Here is a 12,798-nt window from a genome sequence, read left to right as displayed (position 1 = left end):
ACCTATAGTACGCCATTCCCCTCCTTTCCCCTGTGAATCTCTTACTTCCCACACCCCATTGTCTACAAGTATCTGAAACAAATACATATATTTTCCTGTCTCCCTTCTCCTTCCTCTGTTGCCCCCCCAGTAGCACACTGTAAGCTCCTTGGGGCAGGGAATTAGTCCTCTTTAAGGATGGGAAAATACGTCAACTTCTGTTTCTTGATTTTCCTACAATTAAGTTTAGTTCTCTCCATTGGTTTGTGATTTATTCAGGAAGTTCTCATGAAAATTCATAAGCATATTTGCGCAAATTTCTCCCTCGATACACATCTCTGCAAGGCAATTCCCCCAATGTAATGCATTTTTACTGTTAATTTACATGCACATTACTCATCTATCTATCTAAACACACACACATTACATGGCTAGACAACTGCATTGAAAAATTCACCGAAGTGAGAATTTGCAAGGATAGCCGTGTTTCAGTTTGCATATTGTTTGGGAAACTGCAAATTATGTAAGCTCACCTTTGAATGTGAGCCAAATCAAATATCTCCTGGAGCCACCCCATGTCCTCTTGTAAAACACAAAACACCACGTACAAAGAGCTGCTTATGTAAATACTTCATTTTGTACCCAGATCCCAAATTACCACTGATGCAAAGTGATATTGGTAAAATCCCCACCAGCAGTCTCAGCTGCCGCTGCCAACAAATCTGGTAGCATTGGACTTCACCAGCTCCTGGTAGCAGAAAGGCTTTGCATTTTTTCTCTCCATCCCTAACAACTAATTGGGAAGCTTTTTCCTCGAAACAACAAACCTCTTCCTAATGACTAAGTGCTATGCATCTCTCTAGCAAGTTGTTTCATTCTGCATTCTGACCATATATTCTATGTGCTCAAACACTGCCATTATTTGTGCACTAGCTACAAAGGAATAATACTAACATGCATACTGACTGGACCAATTTGAAACCACCCATTATATTTCAAAAACAAATTAGAATGTCTAGACAGGTTTCTTTTTGCCTGGCAGTTTTATTTTTCTGCATTAGACAAAAATAGTAATATTAAGGATGTACATGTACAGCAGGGGAGGTGAATCAAAAGCCCTTGCCTCATCTTTAATTATGAATGGAAGGCATCTGAGCCAGTGAATGAATTAATACAGGCAGCAGGTTGGGGAACAATTTAGCCTCCTTATATTCAGCGTAAGTGAAAATTCAGCAAGGGGGATTGCTGTCTTAGCTTGTCTTTGGTAAATAAAGTAAATGAACTTTAGAGCAACCAACAGGTATTTCTTAAAAATCTATGCTTAAAACACCTTCTATGCACAACATAAAAAGATCGGTTGAAAATATCCAACAGTCTACCCCTGTAAGCCACTAAGTGGAAAATCCAGGAGGTCATCATAGCAGCCTTTTGCCAAGTGATTTTGCATGCTCAAAGTTAGATGATGGAAGAGGTAGGATTCAAGAGGAGTTTCCTGATTCATTGCGCAGCCTCTTTCTATCATGGGATTTTGAAGCAATGTCAAAAACACAAGCAACAAAATACAGAAGAGCAAAAGACTTTTTAGTTTAGGCGAGTGAGAGGTGACAGAAGTTTATAAAATCATTTATGGCATGGAGAAAGGGAACATAGTGCTAGAATTTGTGGACCTTTGTTGCAAGTGAATGTTGGAGGATACTCCCATACATTCTTATATAAACTGGTAAAGTGTTACTATCCTAATAATCCTATTGTCAGTTGCCTACTACATTCTGTATAAACTCACTCCAAACGCTATCGTATTTATTCAAACAAAGTCTGTGCATAAGCAATCCGTTCTTAAGTTGCAAGTGATGTCATATTGTCAATCCGCTGATTATAGGGTATCATATCTCTATTCCTCCCGTTCATCAATATCAATCTCTTGGCCACCATTAGGGCGCATAGAAAAAACTGTAGCTAGTCTTAATTATGGTTCAGGTAGACAAGCCAACTTCAAACCTTGATTGATGACTCTGCCTTGTTTGTCTATAGACATAGTTAAGACTAGCCACAGTTTGGTATTTGAATGTAACAATAAACCATGGTTAACACTGACTAATGGAAATTGACAGGCAAGACTTCCATGAATTTGTCTCAAGGCCTTTTAAAGCAGGCATAGGCAAAAACGGCCCTCCAGATGTTTTAGGGCTACAACTCCCATCATCCCTGACCACTGTTAGCTAGGGATGATGGGAGTTGTAGTCACAAAACATCTGGAGGGCTGAGTTTGCCTATGCCTGTTTTAAAGCCATCTTAACCAGCGGTCATGCCATGGTAGCAAAATTCCAAATAATATTTTCTCCAACTATTATTGTTTTCTTTAAGAATGAAAACGAACAACAAATAAAGGATTTTAAAAAAGATTTCATGTTACTTTAAATCTTGATAGCTAACCTGACCTTTAAAAACACACACAAGAAACCCCCACTATAAAATATTATAGAAATCACTGTTGCAATGTTTGTTCCATCATTTTGTTTGTGAAGCTCAATAAATAATACCCAGCTTCTGCCACAGAGTTTCACAATGTGCTGCATGCCTTTTCACTGTGTTGCACAAGTCCTACCTACCCCCACTAAAAGCAGAGCACCACCAGGAGGCTATGTGAATTAAACAAAGGCCTGGTTAAATATAAAAGCCATGGCCTGGCAATTAAAAACTAAAAGGTTATGCCAGGCACATCTCTCTGGGAAAAGCATCGTATACTCAACATGTAACTGTTGGGAGCCGCCCAGAGTGGCTGGGGAAACCCAGCAGATGGGCGGGGTATATATTATTATTATTATTATTAATAATAATAATAATAATTGCTATTATTATTATTATTACCTTGGCTTGTGACACCTGTATACACACACAGACACACATATAGGACCCACCCTACTCTTCTGATTGCAAATTGTTTTAACTGATTTTAATGTTGCATTTTTTTAATATTGTTGTAACTTGCCCTGGACTCTATGGTGATTAATGGGTAAGTAATCTAATACATGATGATGATGATAAGCATTATCATTATCATTCATTCATTCATCCCCCACTTTTACCCTGATGGAACTCAAGGCAGTTTACAGTTAAAAATGAATGCAGCAAAAAAAGAACAGAAAAAACCCCAATCATTAAAAACAATTAAAGATTGCTAGAAGTAAAACCATACACCTATATAAATCTATTAAAACAATATGGGTAGAGCATGGTGCTGATAATGCCAAGGTTGCAGATTCAATCTCCATATGGGACAGCTGCATATTTGTGCATTGCTGGGGGTTGGATGTACAGTAGATCATCCTCAGGGTCCCTTTAAAGGTAAAGGGACCCCTGACCATTAGGTCCAGTTGTGGCTGACTCTGGGGTTGCGGCTCTCATCTCGCTTTACTGGCCAAGGGAGCCAGCATACAGCTTCTGGGTCATGTGGCCAGCATGACTAAACCGCTTCTGGCGAACCAGAGCAGCACACAGAAACGCCATTTACCTTCCCGCTGGAGTGGTACCTATTTATCTACTTGCACTTTGACGTGCTTTCGAACTGCTAGGTTGGCAGGAGCAGGTGAGCAACGGGAGCTCACCCCGTCATGGGGATTCAAACCACCGACCTCCTGATTGGCAAGTCCTAGGCTCAGTGGTTTAACCCACAGCACCACCCACGTCCCTCAGGGTCCCTTACAACTCTACAATTCTATGAATTACAATAAAACAGCACAGCACCAGCCCTCTCATTAAAAGCAGTCGGTTCCTAAAAAGCCTGTTGCAACAAAAAAGTCTTCACCTGCCAGTGGAAGGACAGCAGGGAGGGAGCCAGTCTAAATTCTCTATGGAGGGAGTTCCAAAGTCTGGGAGAAGCCACTGAGAGGCCTTCAACTGCATCCCCACCAAGCATTCCTTTGAGGGTGGTGGGACTGAGAGAAGAGCGTCTCCAAAGATATCAAAACCCAGGCAGGATTGTATGAGGAAAGACGGCCTTGGACCGTAAGCCGTTATGTCTACATAAGGTCAAGCCGCAGGCTCAATCAGCTTACAAGCATTTCAAAACACAGCTATTGCAAAGTCTGCTAGGATTGAGACCTAGGAACGAGCCCTGGCAACAGCCCATCTCCCTATCAGAGAGTTGTATAATAATTTATGTGCCACAAACTATTCTGCAGCTCTAGCATGGGGAGTAAAGTCAAACGTCATTGGTTGCCATGGGTGGTACAGCAGTTGGCTCCGAGCAAGCATAACCTTGTAAATATCAGGAGTGCTGACCGCAGTAGGAGCACATTTACAGGGTATATTTGCATATAATGGATCCATCTCTGCAGAAGAGATTAGATGCTTTCAAAAATGCTCTTCAGCTGGCTTTTTTACTTCATCACCACAGCCATATGTATTAAATGCCTGGCAATTGCTAGTGAATTTTGCTAAAAAAAGAGAGAGAAACATAAAAATCTGATTGCTATTTAAAATATGACACTGGGGGAAATGGCCATGGAAAGTTGGTTAGTTGGAAAGCTGACCTCTATGAAGACTTGTCACACCATGAGAGCCCAAGGCTAACCTGAGTGGAGGAAGTTGGTCAAGTCTGACAGACTTCAGGTCTTGAGTACTACTCCATAGAGCGGTTGGCAGTATCAGTGACATGTAACAGTTTAGGGTGCTGACCACAGCAGAAGCAATCAGAAGGTTGGCATAACAGCGGCGTCTTTTCCAATGAGTGCATGGTCAGTTCTTTTCTCCAGCTATTGTCTGTGATCAACAAAGTCTTGCAGGATTATAATTTTTTTAATACTGGAGGAAAAAACCTGGACAAGACTGCTTATCTATTCCACCTAATAAATATGTACGCCACCCTTCAAATGTAAGACTCCAAGGGCACTGTGTAATAAACAGTGTATGCACATCACACACAAGAATTTCTTATTGTCTTCAGCCATCTCATCGGGGACTGTGATCTCTCTACCCAGTCTACTGAGGTACTGGGGGTGAGCATTGGCTTGGAACCCTTTTCACAAGCTCCTGTTCCTTCCCATCATTTCATCCAAGTGTGAACCTTCTCAACTTGCCAAGATTTCTACCCTTACTTGTCAAAAGAGCAGTAAGTGGTCGGAAGTGATCAACAAAAGAGGTTTAAAGGCTGTCTCAAGGCAAATCTAAAAAAATGTAGTATAAACACCAACAATTGGGCAACACTTGCCTGTGAGCACTCCAACTGGAGAACAGCCTTTACCAAAGGTGTCATGGGCTTTGAAGACACTCAAACTCAAGACACAAGGGAGAAACGTGCTAAGAGGAAGAAGGCACGCTTGGCAAATCCACACCATGATCAACTCCCGCCCAGAAACCAATGTCCCCACTGTGGAAGGACGTGTGGATCTAGAACTGGCCTCCACAGTCACTTATGGACTCACTGTTGAAACCATGTTTATGAAAGACAATCTTACTTGGCTATGGGTGATCACCAAAGAAGAAGACGACCTTCTTACCACTGCGGCCCAGACCCCTGCAACTGAGATCAGGGAACAGGCAACAGGTGTGCACTTAGGCGTGGATCAATGGCCCTAGATGGACTCCAATAGGTCTAACTAACCCCTCACTTCCAAGCCCTAGCAGCCCACTACTGTATGTTTGCAACCTTAGTTTCCCAACTGCCGAATAGGAGTCACAGATCGAAAGCCATTCCATGCTTATTGAAAAGACACCTGCAGTAAGAATTTGAAAGCCCTTAACTTTGCTAAAGTCTGCTAAAACGAATCAGCAATAGGCGTTTAATAATGCTAACCTGCCTTCTGATCTAAGAGGTGCAACAAAATTGACCGAGGTGCAATTAAATCCTTTCTACCTTTCTAATGAATCGGGAGTGGGGGGAATTATAATGGCTCACAGGAGAACCTCTGAAAATCAAGCACAATCAAATATGAACAGAAAACAAACGCAGAAGAAGCAATGAATCATTGCCATCTAGTTAGAGAGAGAGGGGGAGTTATTCTGCCAGCAATAGTGTCAGAAATTGATGGGAAAGTTTGCAGTCTAAAGGATTGTTGTTTTGCAGGGCAACTTTATTTACCTTACTCTGAAGAAGTGTTAAAGAGAACATAGTAATATTGTATGAAATAGACTCATAATTGGCTCATAATCTGAGAAAGAGACCCATGAATTCACACTGAATAGAAATTAATTCAGCAGCATAAAAAGCCACGAGGTCAGTCAACCCTTCCATGGTGCCCAGGAGGTTGTGATTAACCCTGAGCAAAAGGGATTTTCACAGTTGTAATCCTGCAGGATCACATCCACTCGTTAAAGGGGCTTCTATGTGCATAGAGCTACTGGGTCCTTCCAAGTGATAGAGGAAACCCCTGTGTGAAAAGCCTGGGTGTCTACAACTGTGGATTCATAAAAGCCTCTTCACATCTTCCGCTGAGTGCACAGAAGTGTGGCATGAGACCAATGGGTGATCCTGCTCTAACCCTCGGTGCATTCAGTGAAGGTGTGGAAAAGGAATGCAAATGACTTTTTTTAAAAGGACTATTTTCCCAGTAGTGATGTATGGAAGTGAGAGCTAGACCATAAAGAAGGCTGATTGCCGAAGAATTGATGCTTTTGAATTATGGTGCTGGAGGAAACTCTTGAGAGTCCCATGGACTGCAAGAAGATCAAACGTATCCATTCTTAAGGAAATCAGCCCTGAGTGCTCACTGGAAGGACAGATCCTGAAGCTGAGGCTCCAATACATTGGCCACTTCATGAGAAGAGAGGACTCCCTGGAAAAGACCCTCATGTTGTGAAAGATGGAGGGCACAAGGAGAAGGGGACGACAGAGGACGAGATGGTTGGACAGTGTTCTCAAAGCTACCAGCATGAGTTTGACCAAACTGTGGGAGGCAGTGGAAGACAGGAGTGCCTGGCATGCTCTGGTCCATGGGGTCACGAAGAGTCGGACACGACTAAACGACTAAACAACAACAACATACACAGGGGAGAGAGGACAAACTGCCTCAGTGAGGAGCCCGTGTGGAAACCAGTACTCTTCCAACAAACAAGCCAGTGGTTATTTGCCAAAAGAGCCACTGGGACATTCCCTCAGAGAACTCACAAGAAGTGGTTGCTGATGAGTGCGGGCTATAGGCAGTGGTCTGAGCTGAGCTGGGAATCAGTATGCATTGGATGAATTCAGTAGCCAGGACTGAAAAGCAACCAGGACATAGGACAGAGTAGAAAGCCAGAACTCGGAACAAAAGGGTAAGTCAGGATTGAAGAGCTAACCAGCAAATCAAGGAATAAGTCAAGAACCAAGATCAAAGTGTAAGTACTGTTACATTTTATTTTCTTATTTATCTAAATATTTTTTTTAATCCTAATATATGGTCCAAAACTCCTCCTAGAGAAGCTTACGGATAATTTAAAAGGCTTAAAAAAAAAGAAAGACATGATATGAAAGAAAAATGGATTGGGAGGGAAGAGGAGAAGAAGCCTCTGGGAAAAGTTTTTTGTTAACAAGTTCTAATGAGAAATTTTGAGTGACCCTCAGAATATCGTACATTTTGCAGGGGAAGGAACGGCAGCAACCAACTTAGTGGAGGAAAATTATTTCTCTTGTCTTTTTCTTCAGCCGACACCAGTAACATCTACCCAACATAAATTACAAGAATCCTAGCCGCCTTCCAACAAGTTCCACATAAAACTTAGAAGATGTCAGCCAACAAGGCTAACAAAACTAAACGGAACAGAAAACAGAAGAGATGCTATCGAATGCCGAACATTCCACTGGCTTCTCTCCCAAAGGAACAAGATAAGATAGATGCTGATGGATAAGCAATTCTAGGGGGTTTGGGCTACAGCAAGGAAGGTCCTAATGTGAGCCCTCAGTAGCCCAGCCTCATGGGTGGAATTCTAAGCAAGTAATCTCTACTGGACCTTGAAGAAACAGTCATAGAGGAGTACAAGGAGGAGCAGAAAAGGAAGACACAATAACCTAAGAGACTGATGGATCAAGACAGTGGCCCCTCTAGGCCAGCATTCTGTGCTCACTGTGCCCAACTAGAAACCTGTGGGAAGCCTACAAGCAGAACTTGATCAGAAGAACACTTATCCCCTCCTGTGGTTTCCAACAACTGGTGTTCAGCAACATCACTGCCTCCAATTGTGGAGGGACAGCATGGCTAGTTGTCAAGTCCTGACTCGTCTTTGAACAGCTAGCGCTGAGAAACACAACAGCAAAGAGAAGCTGTCTTGCACCAAGTCAGAACACTGGCCTACCAAGCTCAGTATTGTTTCCACTGACTAGACAGCAGCTCTCCAGGCTTTCAGACAAGGCCTTTTGCCCAGTGCTATCTGGAGACGCCAATGATTGAACTTGTGGAGTCTATAGCCTGCAAATCACGTGCTCTACCACTGAGCCTTTAAGGCAGCTGCATAGTTTTATCACAAATCTAAGAGATAGATTGTTATGGCAGCAAAGTCAGGTTTGCAGTAGGAGGGGAGGAAACCTACAGCAGATAATGATTTGTGGAGATGTAGCACACCAAAAGCTTTTTTTTTTTGCAAGGACCATCTTGTCCAAATGCTGCTTTGTTTTCCTTTATCATGTGCTCTTCCCTTTATCATGCGCTCTTGCAAAACATTTCTCCTCCAGAGTGATGAATTATTACTCTCCTAAGGGCAGCGCAACAAATGGACCAAAGTTTATTACAGAAGCAAAACAAAAGAGGATGTGTCCAGCTTCTTCCCCTGGCAAGAGATCATGTTTCAAAGGGGCCTGTCCTTGCTTGCGCTTCCATGAGCTTGCATACAGTTCCATGGGACTCATTCCCAAGCTCTTATTTCCCCTGCCTTAAATGCAGGGACAGAAAACCTTATTTTGTCAAGAGCAGGGTTACTGCCTCTCATTTTCTCTCCATTTTTGTTATCCCTTTTTCTTTCAATCTAGCTCTTCGCCTCTGCCCAACTGGCCACCTTGACAGCTCACTCTTGATAGATGTTTGACCTGCTCCCTTATGGAAGCCTACCTCTGACTCTTTCAATTTTGGTTCTCCCCCCCTCCCACTTTCCCTCTGGGATTCCCCCTCTGAAACCTACACAAAATTACCCTGTAGGCTTCTGACTCTCAGCTGATACCATACTGGTTTCTTATACAAACCGGATAAACTGATTAAGTTCAGGCAAAATCCCTTTTCAGATGTTCCGAGTCTTACCATCATGTGAAGGAGGAAAACAGGGCTCATGAGATTTCAGCGAGATCTTGCCAGAAGAAGAGAGAAGAAGAGTTTGGATTTGATATCCCGCTTTATCACTACCCGAAGGAGTCTCAAAGCGGCTAACATTCTCCTTTCCCTTCCTCCCCCACAACAAACACTCTGTGAGGTGAGTGAGGCTGAGAGACTTCAGAGAAGTCTCAGCAGCTGCATGTGGAGGAGCGGAGACGCGAACCCGGTTCCCCAGATTACGAGACTACCGCTCTTAACCACTACACCACACTGTCGCCACCACGCAACCTAGGTACATGATGCTTTAGCAGGGAGAGGGGGGAGGTGGTGGCATGGTGGCACATCCCATTTCACCTCAAGCAACAAAATGGGAAGATGCTGGGGAATGAACTTGAGACCTCCGGCATGCAAAGTGGTCCCTCAACCTCTGTACTATGGGCTTTCCCATAGACCTTGAGGGTCATCCAATCCAACTGTCCTGAAATGCGGGAATCTCAGATAAAGCATCCATGACAGATGGCCATCCAATCTCTGCTTAAAAACCTCCTATGAAGGAGAGCACAACCTCCCAAGGGAGTCCGTTCCACTGTCAATCAGCTCTGATTGTCAGAAAGCTCCTTCTGACGTTTAGTTGGAATCTCCTTTCTTGTAACTTGAAGCCATTGGTTTGAGTCCTACCCTCCAAAGCAGAAGAAAACAAACTTATTCCATCCTCCATGTGACAGCCCTTAAGTTTTGAAGATGGCTATCATATCTCTTCTCAAGTCTCTTTTCCAGGCTAAACATAACCCAGCTCCTTCAATTGTTCCTCATAGGGCTTAGTTTCCAGACCCTTGATCATCTTGGTTGCCCTCCTTTGCCCTTCAGCTTGTCAATATCCTTCTTAAATTGTGGCACCCAGAACTGGACACAGTATTCCAGGTTTTGCTTTTGTCTTGGCCGCCCATTGCCTGTGCTTCTTGTAGCACTTTGGCTTCAGGCTGGCCTCTTATCTATTGCATAAATGTGACACAGAGTTGAGAATGGTTCAGATAAATATCTTAGTAGAGTTCAGGTTTGTTCCCACCCCCAACACCCCAAGGTCACAGAATATGGCTCTGAATCTGGAGCAAATGTGTGGCACATTCCAGCACTTTCTTTCCTTGCGAACAACTCGAATTTTACTATTTGCAACAGAAGGAGGGAAACGAAAAGGTGCAATGCCTATTTCTTTCTAGTGCCTGTTAAAAACTGCAGCTATGCTAACAACAGTAGCAAAAGATTCCCTACAGCTCCTTGGCTTGGGCAAATTCCTGTGAAGGTTGATAAAAGGGGTTTTCCCCTCCCCAGCCTTTTTAGCCCCCAAGGAACATTAAGCGATCTGAAGAGCACTGTTCATCCATTCTTAAAACACATGTGAACAATGTTAAGAATAGTTTAAAAAATGTCCCACGCAAGACAGGCCGGAAAATATCTTCCTTTCAGTGCAGCATACTGGAACAAATAGACTGCGCTCCTTTGCTTGGTTCCACATCTAAGAGGCCTCTCCACAGTTTTGGCAGTCGAGAGGCATTCCAGCTGCCTGGCAAACACAGCCCCCACGTTAAAAAACAAAAATTAGCATGCAGCTTTATAAATCAGACAAGACACAAGTACTCTTTCGGGCAACTCGATATGCGGAAACCCATTCTAGTTAGTCGTACGCAAATAAATTCCACCTAATACTCCCCTCTCCAGACCTCTCAGCATCGAGCGCTTTCAGGATTGTACCTCCCTTGGAGAGAAATTATTTATCTGTTTTTCCTAATCCCCCAAGCCTCTTAGGCTCTCGGAGGATCTTGAACGGACTGCGCACGCCCTCGGCTGCTCTACAGCTGGGGGGAGGCAGGGGCCATCTTGTCACACCCCCCCCCGCAGAGTGGCACCCAGGGAGGCCCGCCCCCTCCGCCCCCCACTTTCTTCGTCCCTGCCTCTCCCAACGAATTTCTGGGCACTACAGTTTGTTAAGGGTGCTGGGAATTGTAGCTCTAGAAGTGGTAAAATACGTTTCCCAGGATTATTTGGGAGGAGAAACGTGCTTTACGAAAGAAGCACAAAGAGTAGAAGTCTTGATCAAAAGTATGTCCCACTATGGGGCTCACTCCCAGGTAATCCTCAATGTGTTTACTCAAAAGTAAGTTCCGCTCAAAACAGTGGAACTTACTTATGATAGCACTACAATATGGCTAGCCCTCTGGAAATAGCCCCCAGGAGATCACGGCCCCAATTTTGCCCCAAAACCCTGAATCTAGGAACTGTAAGGAAGATAGAAGCTACCTATTCCACAAATATATTCCATTTTAGTCAACCAAAGTCCCAACTAAATGTCACAGGCAGATAGATGCATTTAACTCATATCCACAGCTACTGTTTGTAAAATGTATACTCAAATTGTACCACTCTGTGGAGGGTAGCAATAGAGTCTGCAGGGAAGCACTTTTCACAATGTTATCACTTATTACATCACCATGACTTGAATTTTTGAACTGCCCATTTCCCCCCTATAACTCCCCCTTTTTGTGGTCTGGCTACCCATTAAAAGAAGAAATAATTCCTGTGCCGAAAAGAAGCTTTCGGTTAGGGAAAAGTTGGATTAGAGGATAAGGCAGTCCCCTCACAATATATCAGAACTTGATATATACAAGCAACAATGTTATCATTACCAGAAACATCACCTTAGCTCTCAAAATGAAAAGCACAAAAATGAAAACAAAACAACTAGTAGGTCTTAATGCCACCAGGCTTTACCAATAAGTGAGCTTTACAAAATCACTTAAAAGACAGGCAGCGAAGTACACAATCTTTAAGGTCAGTCCGTAACCCTGGAGTCACAACTGAAAAGGCCTAATCCTCGGTTGCAGATGGTTTCCTATTTCTGTCCTCTAGGGTACACTGGCCGTGTCCCTTGATGATGACCTCAACCAATAAGTTCAGGCTCATATGAGGAGAAGTGCTCTCTGAAGTACGGTTCAGCGCTAAATCATTGAACCAAGCAAGGTAAAAACAGCAGCCCTAGCATGAAAACTATGGTGAGCAAGTATCTAGTGTCAAGTACATCACACAGAGCTCAGCAACAGTGCATCAAAAGCTTTTCTTCACCAACACTCACCCTTGTCCGTGGAGGAGGAATCGCTCGCAGACACCAGTGCCAGAATAAACAGCAAGAGACGAAGATCCATGCCTCTGGATTCACAACTGTGAAAAGAGACAATAATGTCAAGCTCATTACATTAACCACTTGTAAGATGTAAAATCCTGTTTCACCCGTCTCCTAGTTTATTGGGTGGCTGGATGGAGTTGAGGAGGAGATTATAATAAACGTTATTGCCTTGTAAAATATTACTGCCTATTATACACTGTACAAGACAGTAAATCCCACTCTTGGAGGGAGGCTACTGGGCCAGGAATTACTGCAGGCAATGAACAATTTCCATGAGCTATATTGGTATAATAAGGGTATAACCATCAACAAAGAAGTCTGGGGGTGAAGATGGACCCAATTCCATTAGCGATCCATCTGACCTACCCATATAACTATTGTTTCCTGGCAAGGGGTGGGAGGGGAGTATTAAACCAGTACAGATAT

The 12,798-nt window shown here is 43.4% G+C and overlaps 1 protein-coding gene across 1 annotated transcript in view; it reads right to left on the bottom strand.

The window, feature by feature from the left end:
- The window catches only part of GHR (growth hormone receptor), a 60,532-nt gene extending 48,111 nt beyond the window's left edge, over nt 1-12,421 (bottom strand). Inside the window, exon 1 of the mRNA XM_053407851.1 lies at nt 12,322-12,421. Coding sequence (XP_053263826.1) covers nt 12,322-12,391 — 70 coding nt within the window. The 5' untranslated portion in view covers nt 12,392-12,421. The remainder of the gene's footprint in view (nt 1-12,321) is intronic.
- Nucleotides 12,422-12,798: the final 377 nt, after the last annotated feature.

The sequence above is a fragment of the Podarcis raffonei genome, chromosome 11 (assembly GCF_027172205.1).
Source record: "Podarcis raffonei isolate rPodRaf1 chromosome 11, rPodRaf1.pri, whole genome shotgun sequence".
Classification (NCBI taxonomy): domain Eukaryota; kingdom Metazoa; phylum Chordata; class Lepidosauria; order Squamata; family Lacertidae; genus Podarcis; species Podarcis raffonei.
The sequence above is the reverse complement of the archived record's forward strand: the minus strand, read 5'-3'. Positions and strand labels throughout refer to the sequence as shown.